Source organism: Protobothrops mucrosquamatus, unplaced genomic scaffold (assembly GCF_001527695.2).
Source record: "Protobothrops mucrosquamatus isolate PMUCROS unplaced genomic scaffold, P.Mucros_1.0 scaffold962, whole genome shotgun sequence".
NCBI lineage: Eukaryota > Metazoa > Chordata > Lepidosauria > Squamata > Viperidae > Protobothrops > Protobothrops mucrosquamatus.
Genome location: NW_015387206.1, coordinates 378543 through 393709, shown reverse-complemented (window position 1 = coordinate 393709; position 15167 = coordinate 378543). Strand labels below are relative to the sequence as shown.

General features: G+C 44.6%; 1 protein-coding gene across 1 annotated transcript in view; it reads right to left on the bottom strand.

The window, feature by feature from the left end:
* Nucleotides 1–3211: 3211 nt before the first annotated feature.
* LOC107290734 (zinc finger protein 721-like) overlaps nucleotides 3212–15167 on the bottom strand; it is a 78155-nt gene continuing 66199 nt past the window's right edge. The window contains exons 6-8 of the mRNA XM_029284807.1: nucleotides 12423–12867; nucleotides 5603–5723; nucleotides 3212–4842 (exon numbers count right to left, since the gene is read on the bottom strand). Of these exons, the coding sequence (XP_029140640.1) occupies nucleotides 3212–4842; nucleotides 5603–5723; nucleotides 12423–12867 (2197 nt within the window). The remainder of the gene's footprint in view (nucleotides 4843–5602; nucleotides 5724–12422; nucleotides 12868–15167) is intronic.

Genomic DNA, 15167 nt, shown 5'->3' with positions numbered 1-15167 from the left:
CACTTATTTGCACCACTCAGGTGATCCTGAGGACACAGATAAACCTTCAAGTGGCCTCAACTTGACTCTCTAAAAGAATGCAAATGACCAGCTGTCTGCAAGGAGTATAAATCCTTCCATTTACCACCATCCAGTCAGAACTGAAGAAGCTTCTTGGATGAGAAGTGAAACGCCTTCAAAGAAAACACAAAGTCCAGTTGCCTCTTGAAAAAGCACCTTTGGGATCATCAGTGCTAGTAAGGAGTGCAGTTTGCTGTCAGCTTTATATTCTGATGGCTTGCCCTGTCAGTGTTGGTGGGGGTGGGCTTAGAAATGCTTTGTTTGGGCTGTTTGCTGTTGGCTTCTTTGGCAGTTTCTTGATTGGGGTCTTGTTTACTTGATTGTTGGTCTGATGTTAATCTTGGAGTTAATGGACTTTATTAACTCCAAGGACCTTATTAACTCCAAGGTTAACATCAACAACAACACTTATCTGCATAAGTGTTCAATCTACCCTGCAAATGGCTAGATAGGGTTGGGAAACGATGGACCTTTTATAACTTGTGGACTTCAACTCCCAGAATTCCCGAGCCACCATGGGGAACGATGGCCCTTTTATGACTTGTGGACGTCAACTCCCAGAATTCCTGAGCCAGCATGGGGAACGATGGCCCTTTTATGACTTGTGGATTTCAACTCCCAGAATTCCTAAGCCAGCTTGGGGAACAAAGGACCTTTTATGAGTTGTGGATTTCAACTCCCAGAATTCCTGAGCCAGCATGGGGAACGATGGCCCTTTTATGACTTATGGATTTCAACTCCCAGAATTCCTGAGCCAGCTTGGGGAACAAAGGACCTTTTATGAGTTGTGGACTTCAACTCCCAGAATTCCTGAGCCACCCATGCTAACTCAGGAATTCTGGGAGTTGAAGTCCACAAGTCATAAAGGGGCCATAGTCCCCCACTTCTGTGCTAGGGGCTGCTCCGTGTTAAACCTCTTCCTCCATATCATTGACTTTTGACTCTTTACTCTCTGTGAAAGAACCCCTACCCTCCTGCGACCCTGGACTACATTCCATTACATGTGCACAGATCAACAAACCTCAAACAGCTGCATTTTGATCAAGGCACAGCCCACTTAAAAAGAGCTCCTCCACGTACGAGGTGGTTTGTGCGTTGAACATTTTGTATATCCCTACAATGGATCAGAGTTAAAACCAGAGAAGTAGCATTGCAGCATGCCCCAAACTGAGCGGGAAAGAAAAATTGCCACATGGTGTTAGCAGGAAAAAGCTCCTTTCTGCAGTTTCTCAAACGGTGCAACTTCCATCATTCAGGCAGACTCTTTGTCTCGCTGCCACCACTAAAAAGGCCCTGCTGCTTAGATCCACCTATGGCCCCAATGTCTCACAGAAGCAAAGGGGTATCTGTCTGTGGTGTTAATGACCAAGGTCCCCAAACAGAAGGCAGCCTAGAAGGATGGGTGGGAGAAAAACCAGAAAGGATGGTCCATTCTGCCTGCTTGAGTCATTGGTTTTGGCAACTGCAGTCCCCAAAATGTTTTTAAAGTCAGCCTGGAGGAAGAGGATGTGAAGAACTAGATCCAGAGAGGCTAAATCAGGGACTGCCAATCTTTCAGGGTCTAGCAGTCACATTTTGGAACGGTCGCAATGCATTGGGGAGCCCTGTTGGAAAACATCAGTCCGAAAATGCGCCATAGTGGCACAGTGGTTAGAATGCAGTACTGCAGGCTACTTCTGCTGACTGCCGGATGCCTGCAGTTTGGCAGTTCGATTCTCATGGGCTCAAAGCTGATTCAGCCTTCCATCCTTCCGAGGTGGGTAAAATGAGGACCCGGATAGTTGGGGGCAATAGGCTGACTCTGTAAACTGCGTACAGAGGGCTGTAAAGCTCCGCGAAGCGGTATATAAGTCTAAGTGCTATTGCTATCACTTCCAAAGAAGGCCTGACAGGCAATTCTGGGATTAGAGTAGGCGGGAAAGATCAGACTTCAAATCTACTTTCCATCACAGAAACCCTCTAGGTGATATTGAGCTACGACGTCACACCAAAGAACTGTTCCTTGGGCACCTGCATGCCGATGCCACAAACAAGTATGTCAGGGTTGTTTATACTAGGACACAGCAACCGGTGTTCCTCCCCTCTGTGGATTCCTATGATTATAGAGCAATTTTGGGGATTAGATCAGGAGGGAAAGATATGAGTTCATCATGGAAACCTCCTGGTTGATTTGGAGCTGGCTACCTTGTGGGATTTTGCTGGGGAGATAAAATGAAGAGACATCCCAGCAGGGAGGCTCCAGGATCAAAGGCGTGATATAACCCTAATAAGAAAAACCCAGTAAATGGATTGGGAGCACCCACTAAATTCTCTTCCCCCCTCTCCCCACTCCAGCAATCTCGAATATTGTTGCATTTGCTGGAGAAAGCACACCGCATACTGATTCTGCTCGATTCTCCTGGAAGCCATATCTTCTTCTCAAACCCTGTTTCTGGAAGATTTGGTGGCGCTTATGACTCTCGGTGCAAAAATCTGGAGAGTCGAGTATTCTGGCTAGGAGGCCGAGGGAGACCTGGTGGCCAAGGATCAGAAAGGGCCGTCAATCCCTGTCTTACAGGAACCGATCAGAGAACTTCGATTAGAACGAGCTATCCTTAGATCACTAGAGCTTTAGAAGCTCAGTTTTGTAGGACCTCCCAAGGGCTCTTGATATGCTATGGATGACCATCCTAAATTCCTAGCCTATTCCTAGCAAATCTACGATAGGGGATCCTTGAATCTTCCTCTCCAACTGAAAGACCTCTGCAAAGCTCCAGGCATTTCTACAGATCCTCTCGCGTCCCAGGTCCTCATTGGGAAGTGAGATCACTGCGCGGAATGACGCTCTTTCCTTCTCACTCCAAGAATTCAAATGAAGGTCCGACGATGGCGTGAGCTGAAGATTCAAATCCAGTTCCCAGTCCCTCAAAGCAGGGCTGGCAAAAGAAGCCGTCGGAAACAATGGACAACCACAATGGGCCAACACACCAAAAAAACCCCACACACATACAGTATTCTAATATCTAATGCAAAGAAATGGAGTCCGTGTTCTACACAAATCTCTTTCCACAGTGATTTCTATCGTTTTTCTCCGAAATCCTTCCACGATCAGGGCTTCTTCTGCCCTTCCCTCAAAAAAAAAAAAAAAAAAAAAGAGTAATTTTTCATACTCCTAGCACTTAAACCCATCTTCACCAGTGTGGATTCTTTGATGTAAAGTAAGGGAATAGGCCCAACAGAAGCTCTTTCCACATTCCAGGCATTTAAATGGCTTCTCTCCGGTGTGAATTCTTTGATGGCAGCTGAGGTATTTGCTGGTACTAAAGCTCTTCCCGCACACCAGGCATTTATAAGCTTTATCCACAATGTGGATGCGCTGATGGCAAGTCAGGTACCTGTTTGTGCTGAAGTTCTTCCCGCACACTAAGCATTTGTACGGCTTCTCGCCAGTGTGGATCCTCTGATGCGAGGTAAGGCTGGTGCCTCGGCTGAAACTTTTCCCGCACTCCATGCATTTGAAGGGTTTCTCTCCCGTGTGCGTGATCTGGTGCAAGGTGAGGGAATTAGCCCAACAGAAGGTCTGTCCGCACTCTAAGCATTTGTAAGGTTTCTCCCCAGTGTGGATCCTCTGATGGGAAAGGATGTATTTGCTCGTGGTGAAGCTCTTTCCGCACTCCAGGCATTTGTACGGCTTCTCTCCCAGGTGGATACTCTGGTGGGAAATAAGGCTCGTGCGTCTTCGGAAGGTCTTCCCGCACTCCAGGCATTTGAAGGGTTCTTCCCCCGTGTGGATTCTGCGGTGCGACGTCAGGCACTGGCGCGTAATGAAACCTTTCCCACAGTCCAAACACTGAAAGGGCTCCTCCCCTCGGTGAAGGCGCTGGTGGTAGCTGAGGCTGGTGCTGTGGACGAAGCGCTTCCCGCACTCGGCGCACCTGTACGGTTTCTCCCCCGTGTGGATCCTCTGGTGGGACATGAGGTATTGGCGGGTACTGAAATTCTTCCCGCACTCCAAGCAGCTGTGCGGTTTCACGCCGGTGTGACTCCGCTGGTGGTAGGTCAGGCTCGTCCGGTGACTGAACCTCTTGCCACACTCCGGACACTTGTAGGGCTTCACGCCGGTGTGGTGCTGCCGGTGGTAAGTGAGGCTGGTGTTGTGGATGAACCGCTTCCCGCACTCTAAGCATTTGTACGGCTTCTCCCCCGTGTGGATCCTCTGATGCGAGGACAGGCTGGTGCTCCTGCTGAAGCTTTTCCCGCACACCAGGCATTTGAACGGCTTCTCCCCCGTGTGGACGATCTGGTGCAAGGTCAGGGAGTTGGCCCAGCAGAAGGTCTCCCCGCACTCCAGACACTTAAAGGGCTTCTCCCCGGTGTGGATCCTCTGGTGACAAGCCAGGTATTGCCTCGTGCTGAAGCTCTTCCCGCACTTGGCGCACTTGAAGGGCTTCTCCCCTGTGTGAACGCGCTGGTGGCAGCCCAGGTACTGCCTGGTGCTGAAGCTCTTCCCACACTCCAGGCATTTGTAGGGCTTCTTGGTGGTGTGGCTCTCCCAGTGGGTGATCAGGCTCGACTGGCAGTTGAAGGCTTTGCCGCACAGGAGGCACTGGCTCCATTCGACCCCGTCTTCTATTTTTTCACGGACCGGAAGCTCGTAGAATTCGGTGTTGTAAGAACCCGGAGATTCATCCTTCACTCTGCCGGCTTCAGTTTCTAGTCTCTGCTTGTCCTCCTCTTCGCTTCCAATTTTTCCGAACAATAGCTCATAGATTTCTCCATTTTCACTCTCTGGCCAGTCACTTCCTGGCAGGACATAGAAACGAAAAGACTTTTGGTAAATTATGAAATGAAGCCTGACATTCTGCATTCTGCAATCAATCAATCAATCAATAAATCTCCTAATCTAATCTAATCTGTCTCTCTCTCTCTTTCTCTCTCTCTCTCTATATATATATATAAATGTGTGTGTGTGTGTGTCTACATTTTAATCTAAGCTAACCTAATCATATCTATCTATCTATCTATCTATCTATCTATCTATCTATCTATCTATCTATCTATCTATCTATCTATCTATCTATTAATCTACTCTCTCTCTCCCTCTCTCTATATGTACAGTATGTGTGTGTGTGTGTATATCTGTCTACATTCTAACCTAACCTAACCTAACCTATCCTAACCTAACCTAACCATACCATACCATATCTATCTATCTATCTATCTATCTATCTATCTATCTATCTATCTATCTATCTATCTATCTATCTATCTATCTATCTATCTATCTTTCTCTCTACCTTCTAACCTCTCTCTCTCTCCTAATCTAATCTCATATATATATATATGTGTGTATGTATCTACCATCTAATCTAATCTAATCTAATCATATCCATATCTCTCTGTCTCTACAATGTAATCTAATCTAATCTAATCCAATTCTATTCCTATTTCATCCCATCTCTATTCTATTCTATTCTATTCTATTCTATTCCATTCATCTTATTTTTCTTTCTTAAACTGTATTGTTCCCTGCCCTTTTTCTTTTCTCTAAGTGGAAACTTACCCAAAGAGGAGGCAATACCACTGTTCTCTGCCATCACATCCCTGTGTAGGGCTCTTTGGTCCGGATCCAGCAGCGCCCACTCCTCCTCGGTGAAAGTCACAGAGACTTCCTCAAGCATCACCTAAAAAAGCAGCAAAGATCAGCTTCTTACACTGAAGGCAGCCCATTGCTTAGCAAAGTCCAATGGGTGGCCTTGAGGATCCAGTGGGACAGAACAGGAGGCAGCTTGGTCCTCGGAAAGGGTGCTTTAGGGATATACAGGTAGTCCTCAACTTATGACCACAATCAAGCCCAGGATTTCTGTGGCTAAGCAAGACAGTGGCTAAGTGAATTTTGCCCCATCTTGGAGGTCATCTAGTCCAACCCCCTGCTCAGGCAGGAAACCCTATACCATTTCAGACAAATGGCTGTCCAGTCCAGGTTGTTAAGTGATTCTGGCTTCCCCATGGACTTTGCTTTGTGAGAAGGTCACAAAAGGGGATCCCGTGACCCCGTGGCACTGCAACCGTCATAAATAGGAACCGGTTGCCAAGCATTCGATCACATGAGCACAGGGATGCTGCAACGGTCCTAAGTGTGAAAAACGTTTGTAAGTCACTTTTTTTCAGGACTGTCGTAACTTCAAACGGTTGAAAGTTGAGGACTACCTCTGTCTGACAGGAGAAAAGTTCTTTTGAATCCAAGGGTCAACGCTGCTAACATTGGATGTTCTTGCTTTGACAAAATATGAAGAGGCAGCCACTCTCTGTATAAGCTGTGTGGTACTTTTAGAGTTAAATTAGATGATGCTGGGAGGGGAGGAGAAAGAATGTGTGTGGGGATTAGTTAAGATAAGAAACCCACAGGCTACAGAAGGGAAGGGAAACTTTGCCCTTCAAGCTACTTAGAGAACGTGATTTATGACTGCAAATTAGAGGAGGGAATAATAATAATAATAGTAGTAGTAGTAGTAGTAGTAGTAGTAGTAGTAGTAGTAGTAGTAAAGTTGGAAGGAACCTTGGAGGTCATCTAGTCCAACCCCCTGCTCAGGCAGGAAACCCTATACCATTTCGGACAAATGACTGTCCAGTCTCTTCTTAAAAACTTCCAATGTTGGCGCATTCACCGCTTCTGGAGGCAGGTTGTTCCACTGGTTAATTGTTCTAACTGTCAGGAAGTTTCTCCTTAGTTCCAGGTTGCTTCTCTCCTTGATTAGTTTCCATCCGTTGCTTCTTGTCCTGCCTTCAGGCGCCTTGGAGAATAGCTTGACTCCCTCTTCTTTGTGGCAGCCCCTGAGATAATGGAACACTGCTATCATGTCCCCCCTCGTCCTTCTCTTCATTAAACTAGACATACCCAATTCCAGCAACCGTTCCTTATATGTTTTAGCCTCCAGTCCCCTGATCATCTTTGTTGCTCTTCTCTGCACTCTTTCTAGAGTCTCAACATCTTTTTTACATCGTGGTGACCAAAACTGGATGCAGTATTCCAAGTGTGGCCTTACCAAGGCATTGTAAAGTGGTATTAACACTTCATGTGATCTTGATTCTATCCCTGTTAATGCAGCCTAGCACTGTGTTGGCTTTTTTGGCAGCTGCAGCACACTGCTGGCTCATATTTAAGTGATTGTCCACTAGGACTCCGAGATGCTTGAATATTATGTGCTCAGGGGAGGAGAATTCAGATCTAGAGAGTTAGGGTCTGACAGAAGGCCAGCTGAAGAGACTAGAAGCATTTGAAATGTGGATTTCCAGGCGGCTGTTACGTATAAGCTGGGTTGACAAGATCAGAAATGAGGAGGTGATCAGCCGCCTGGGAAAGCCAAGGGAAATCATCAAAACAATTAAAAAACGAAAATTAGAATATTTCGGACACGTGATGCGACACCCAGAAAGATACGGCACACTCCATTTAATCCTCCAGGGAAAGATTGAAGGCAAACGAGGTCCAGGCAGAAGAAGAACATTGTGGCTTCAAAATCTAAGGGACTGGTTTGGACAAAACTCAGCAGCACTTTTTCGTGCGGCTGCTGATAAAAACAGGATCGCCAACATGATCACCAATGTCCGATGACGGATATGGCACAAGAAGAAGAAGAAGAATATTGTGCTGACACTTGGTTTCACAAATAAAGACTTTTTAGGATAAACAATGCCTGAAAGTTCTTTGAAGTGTTTCGTTAGTCGGAACTTTGACACCAACTTTGAGATGAGGCCCAAGTTATCTTTCCGAGAGATTATTCCCTTACCTGATCCAGCTGTGCAGAAGGCAGGTTACATCCAGTGGCCAGCTGTGGTTCACCCCCTGGGAGAGAGAGAGAAAAAAGATGCAAGGATGATTGACATCTGGGATGTGGAAGGCAAACTCAGGTAGACAAGTGTGGATGACAGTCCACCTACTGTTCTTCACTAACACTCTTGCCCTTCTGGGAAAGATGGGGCCAAAAATGCTTCAATCCTTTCCTTTCCTGCAATAATTGTGGGAATGGGGCTGGGTGGAGCAAGAGGGGCCTTCTGTCAAGAGTGAAAATTTGGCAGCTAGGCGCCTCTTTGTTTTCATCTTGCCATTAGAGTAAGGGTGGTGGTGGGGGAAGATGATGCTTTCCACTGGGTTAGTTAGAGAAATGAAACTTCTCCAGTTCTTTGGAAGTTTGCTGAAAGGTGGCTCACTGGAAAACTTTCAAGGACATTCTGGAGAGTGTGAAGAAGATAGCAGACGGTTCTCATGACAAAGAGAATTTGTTTACATGAGCTACATGGCCATCTGTGGGGGGGTTGGCTGAGAATGTGATTGTTATATGCTATGGTCTGATGCCTTGGGACTTTAGAGTTAGTTTTCCTTCACCTATACCAGTGGTGGCGAACCTATGGCACGCGTGCCAGAGGCGGCACTCAGAGCCCTCTCTGTGGGCACACGCGCATTCGAATGTGCAGAAATGGATAGATTGACTTTAAAAATGAAACAGAAAGAAGACATAATTTACTTTAAAACATGGGGAAATTTTTATTATTGGTTAGAAACACGCTAGAATGAGAAAAGGTTATGAAATTTAAAGAGATAATTGATAATTTGTATTTATATTCCATGATTATTTGTATGAACTTGTTCTTATTTCTTCTTCTTCTTCTTCCTTTTTGTATACTTGTGATCTTTAATAATATGGTAAACTAGAATTAATATGTAATATATTATCTTAAAGTGATTATAATTAATTAATACTAAGCATTGTTAAGTACTGAAATGAATGAGATTTATTGACTAATTTGTTATTTACATGATTATATGGAAAGTTGTTTAATAATAGAGTAATTATTAAGATTTAATATGTAAACCTGGACTGGTTAGACTTGCTGAAGCGATGTTATTTTGTGGGATTAATCCCACTTTTGTGTTACCCCTTTCCCCTGGTCTAGCCTTTTTGTATGTTTCCTGTTGTCTTATCCTTTTTGACCCCATCCCTTTATTACCGCTATAAAATTCAATAAAATATTAAAAAAAAAAAAGTGCAGGTAGACTCTTGACTTATGACCACCACTGACCCCAACATTTCTATTTCTAAGTGGGACAGCTGTTAAGTGAATCCCTGCAGTTCTTAAGTTAGTAACGCGACTGTTAAGTGTCGTAGGTCACTTTTTTCAGTGTTGTTGTAACTTTGAACGGCCTCTGGATCAGGGGTGTCAAACTCAATTTCATTGAGGGCCGCATCAGCATTGCGGCTGCCCTCGGGGGGTGGGGGGGTGTGTGTGGCCAGGGTGGGTGCGGCCTACTGGTGGGCGTGAATGGAGTGGGTGTGGTCTACTGGGTGGGTGTGGCCAGCTCTACATCATTCGCGTCAAGGGTGCCTGTGGGGGCCTGGGCAGGAGTGGGACAGATCTTAGGGTCTCTGGCAGAAAGGGGAGGGACCAGGGCAGAGCCCATCAAGCCGGATATGTGAAGTAGGCGAGGGCCATTTGCTGGCCACTTCCAGGCGATGGTGCATTTCTTCATTCCTCAAAAAGGGTGACACCTCCCCAGCATGCACCCAGGGGGTGGGGCCGGTTCCTTGCTGTTTCCAGATGGCCTTGTGGAGCTAAGACTGAATGCGTTTCAGCATAGATGGCCACCACAAAATTGTACATTGGCTCCCTCCCGGCCGGCCTGGGCCAGGGCCAAAGCAATGGGGGCCGTTCCCTCACTGTTTCCAGGATGGCTTCGTGGGCCACATGAAACCACTTCGCGGGCCGCATACGGGCCCCAGGCCTTGTGTTTGACATGTCTGCTCTAGATGAACTGTTGTTAAGTTGAGGACTACCTGTAGTGTTTTTTTTCAACCTTGGCAACTTTAAAGAGGAGCGGACACTCCTCCGTGTTTCCCAGCCAGCATTCTGGATTCATCATTCTATGCTGGCTGGGGAATTCTGGGAGTTGAAGTCCGTTCCTCTTAAAAGTCGTCAAGCTTGAAACAGGCCAATCTAAGCCAACCCGACAAAATACATTTAATTCCTTGTCATCCATGTTTTCTGTCTGGGAAAACGGCATTCCGTGATCTGCTGCATTTGCCCTTGATAGCTTTTTATGATTCCGACTGCCTTACCACAACAAGCCTTTTAGTGACAGCCCTCACAAAATGTGCCCCAAATTCCAAAGAGTTGCCTAACCCAGGTTTACGTTTGCCTTGACTCAAAACTAGAAAAGTGGTCGGTGTATTTTAGTTACACCTACCAGCAAAAGGCAACACCGAAAAATGGCCTCCAAGCACTTACCTAACGTAATGGCTACCTTGTCCACTTCTTTCTTGATCCGCCTTAAGGGGGGCTTTGGATGAGGCCCGGGTGGGTTTTTTCCTACCCTGGGAAAGTTGGCGGGTTCCGTCACAACTCGGTCCTCCAAAGGAAAAAGAAAACAATAAACCCCAAAGAGCAAAGAGAAAGACGAAAAAGAAATAGCAGGAAAAAAAAGGGGGGGGGGAGAAGTGACAGAAATTTTGGCTTAATTTTGGTTGTAAGTCAAGGACTTCCTGTACAAATTGCAATGAGCAGAAAGTGGCTGAGGGATGCTCAAGCGAACCATCTCACGGCCGTTCTCTTGATATATATGGCTTCTATATGTCTAGTTTAATGAAGAGAAGGACGAGGGGGGGACATGATAGCAGTATTCCAATATCTCAGGGGCTGCCACAAAGAAGAGGGAGTCAAGCTATTCTCCAAGGCGCCTGAAGGCAGGACAAGAAGCAACGAATGGAAACTAAGCAAGGAGAGAAGCAACCTAGAACTAAGGAGAAACTTCCTGACAGTTAGAACAATTAACCAATGGAACAACCTGCCTCCAGAAGCGGTGAATGCTCCAACACTGGAAGTTTTTAAGAAGAGATTGGACAGCCATTTGTCCAAAATAGTATAGGGTTTCCTGCCTGAGCAGGGGGTTGGACTAGATGACCTCCAAGGACCCTTCCAACTTTTTATTATTATTATTATTATTATTATTATTATTATTATTATTATTATTATTATTATTATTATTATTATTATTATTATTATTTATATATAAAATACAAAGAGAAATAGAAATGGGAAATTAGGGGAAGGAAAAAGAAAGGGGGAAAGAAAATGTGAGGTACAAGGGAAAAAAGAAAAAAAAAGGCGTTGATTTCCAACTCTTTTTGGCACAGGACAAGATAGAAACACTCCAGCCTCAACGTTTGCTTTTACACATTAGTATATAACTAGCCATTTCTATAATGACAAGTCTGTCTAATCGACAAAACCAGAGTCAAAGTTTCTTTTTTTTTTATCACAAGCACAAAATCCAGAAGTGATATCCAAATGAACATCGTAGTTAAGTATATTATCCTCTTTGAATAAAATAATCAATTTAACCATTACTTCTTTATCTTTCTTGCTGTGGTAATAATATGGATTTCTATTTGCAGCTACTAATCTTTATAAACTATCGCCATTTGTATTAACAAGGTTCTTTCAGATTCTTTGACCTTACAGGGAAAAATAATCTTTTTTTTTCATATTTTTTTAAAATGCTAAACTTATGATTTATGATGAATGTATTTTTACGATGACTATGATCATGATTTACCACTTATTGCTTTTATGTACATTGAGAGCTGATGCACTGGAGACAAATTTCTTGTGTTCAATCACACTTGGCCAATAAAGAATTCTATTCTATTCTATTCTATTCTATTCTATTCCATTCCATTAATTCTATTCTACTCTATTAATTCTATTCTACTCTACTCTTATTCTACTCTATTTGTATTCTATTCTACTCTATTTGTCTTCTATTCTATTCTATTTTCCACTATTCTATTCTACTCTAATTCTACTCTATTTGTATTCTATTCTATTCTACTCTATTTGTATTGTATTATATTGTATTCTCCATGTTCTGTTCTGTTCTACTCTACTCTACTCTTATTCTACTCTATTTTACTCTATTTGTATTCTATTCTATTCTATTCTATTCTATTTTCCATATTCTGTTCTGTTCTATTCTATTCTATTAATTCTATTATACTCTACTCTAATTCTACTCTATTTGTATTCTATTCTACTCTATTTGTATTCTATTCTATTCTATTCTATTCTACTCTATTTTCCATATTCTGTTCTGTTCTGTTCTATTCTATTCTACTCTACTCTTATTCTACTCTATTCTACTCATATTCTACTCTAATTCTACTCGACTCTACTCCACTCTATTCTATTCTTTAATCACATTTCTGAAATCAAAACTTTCTAACACATCTTCTTCTTTTAACTTAACATACATACTTCGAAGTTCAGTGTTAAATTTAAGTCCCTCCCTCCATGCTACCCTCTGAGAATAATCACGGCCCTCGTCTCACCTGCTGCCTTTTCTCCTCCGCCTGGCTTAGCAAGAAGCCTTCGGCCAAGGCCACCGCCTGGGAGCTGGTCTCCGCTTTACATTCCCGCACCCAGTTCTTCATCTCCGGGGGCAGGACGGCCAGGAATTGCTCGAGGATCACCAGGTCTAGCATCTCAGCCTTTGAGCGCTTCTCTGGCTTCAGCCAGTGGTGGCAAAGATCGTGGAGCTGGCTGCAAAGCTCTCGGGGACCCTTAGCGTCCTGATAAGCAAACTGCCGGAAGTGTTCTCGCTGCACGTCGGAACCGGGCATGTTCTTGATCAGGACTCTCTGCACCCCTGTCTCACCAGGTTCTCCACTGCTTGAACCCTGAAGAGGACAAGGGGTTTTTTGGGCCTCGGGGCAGGCCTCCGATTTCTTCTCCAGTCTGTGATCCGGCTCGGCCTGTGACGTGGCCACGTTCGGCCTGTCCTGCAAGGTCGTTTCCGATGGCATTGTTCGAATAACTTCTCTTCCCAACAAAAGATTGGCCCAACCAGCAAGGGGGGGGGGTGCCAAGTCCTGCCGAGCCCTTAAAAAGGGGCTTTGATGGACCCTTGTGACAGAGGACACTGTTAGGCAGCCCAATTGCAGCTGTTTGCCAGCTCCTCTGCCTGCAGACAAGCGAAAAACCAAGACCTGATTCACATGTTGCAGGTAAAAAAAAACAAAAACCCTGAAACCCAAGTTAGCAAAAGACGACCACTGCATTCACACGATATGATCTGCCTGAAGACAGAAATCACTATTATGGTTTACTGGGGAACTTGGATTGCGCCCCTCCTCCCCCAGACTAGCATCTTCCCCACCACAGAGCGAGAAAGGGCAATCAGAACCTTAATTTTACCTCTACAACAATCTTGAGAGGTAGCCTCGACTAAGAGAAGACCGCTTCAGACCCCCTAAAGAGCTTTGGTGGCTGAAAGAGGACCAAAACCTGCATTTCACCATTCCTAGTCTGGCCCTTTCCCCCCTTGTCCTGGCCTGGCTCTGGGGATGAAGGGAGGGGGACTATCCAAGGATAGGTACCTTTGAGAGCTATCCCCACCCGCTTCAAATGCAACTCTTGGCACATTTTCCTGCTCCACTTTTAGAGGAAAAAATATCTGTATGTACATACTTTAAGGCAGGGCTGTGGAGTCGGAGTTGGAGTCGAGGAGTCGGAGGAAATTTTGGGTACCTGGAGTCGGAGTCGGCAAACAATGCACCGACTCCGACTCCTACTAAATTTAGATTGTAATTTTAAAAAAAGCAAGTTTAAATGTCCCAATTCACAAAAAGTTATAATTAATGACTTCTCTACTGTAAGAATAAAGACCAATGCAGTGCCTCACGTAACCGCAAAACGAACACGTTAAGTGACCGTGAAGAAGCATGCTTTTCATGTGCTTCACTATATGGCACGCAACGCACAATTAGGAGTGGCAATACTTATACTTTCCATAGTGTTGTGTTCTGCTGTTACAGGGAACGCACCGCCCATGGGTAACCTAGCCTCTCACTGATAAGGGATTAAGTAAATATGTTTTTTGCAGGACTAGACACTTGTATAAGTGAAGGGAATGGAGGGTCAATAGTTCAAGACTGAAGCTGTAAACCATTGGAAAAACTGCTGTCATTCAGCTAAGACTATAAAAACTTGTAAACTCCGATTGTTAGCTTATTAATACAGAGGAGTCGGAGTCGGAGAGTCGGAAGTACAAAAAACTGAGGAGTCGGAGTCGGAACATTTATCTACTGACTCCACAGCCCTGCTTTAAGGCAGGGGTCCCCAACCTGTGGCCAATTTGGAATTGGGCTATGCAAACAGTGGGTGTATCAAGCTCAAAGAAACTTCATACTGCTTCGGCTGTTTCTGCTTCTTGGCTTGCGTACAGGCCCAAGAGGAATGGGGGAAGAATATAATGTGTATATAATGTGTATATAATGTGCAGCTGTGGAGCTGCTAAGCCTGAGAGCCAAGATCATTCAAGGTTTTGTTTTCTGAGAACTGAAGATTCTTTCTCATAATAATTGTCTGAAGCTTGATTGGGTAATGTGACCTGTGCTGTTGGGGGGGGGGGCAGCAGGCGTGTGCACACGCGAAGCTACATTTGTGCAAGTGGCATACGTGCATGCCCGCCGCTTGTGCAAATGGAGCTGCGCACACCCGCCACTCACAGGGAACCATCCCCTCTCCCCATCACCACCGCCGCTGGTTCACAAAGCCAGCAAGATTGGGAACCTCTGTTTTAAGGTACAAATGTATGCACAAAATAGGTGATAAGTAAGAAGAGTCAGTGAAAAAGGGCTGAAATGCCTTTACACCCACACACAAAGTATGAGGAACAAACAGGGTGAACGAGAAATCCACGCACATGAGGGCAGATACCATATTGTTGCCATTAGGGAAAGTTGGTTGGATGAAACCCATGAATGGAATATATAGCCAGAGGGATTTAAATTGTTTAAAAGAAACAGACCTAATATAAGAAATAACTACCTCTCGACAGAAATACAGTAGAACAATGATGAAAACTGTCTTAAATGCATTTGGGTAAATATAAAAGAAAAAAAAATGACATTGCTGTAGTGTAAAGAAAAGCACATAATAATACTAATGGGGGACTTCAACTACCCTGACATCAACTGGGAGACAAACTCTGCACCAAGTGGAAGATCAAACAGATTATTGACAAACAGATTCTGTGAGAGGGACCTCGGAGTCCTAGTGGACAATCACCTAAA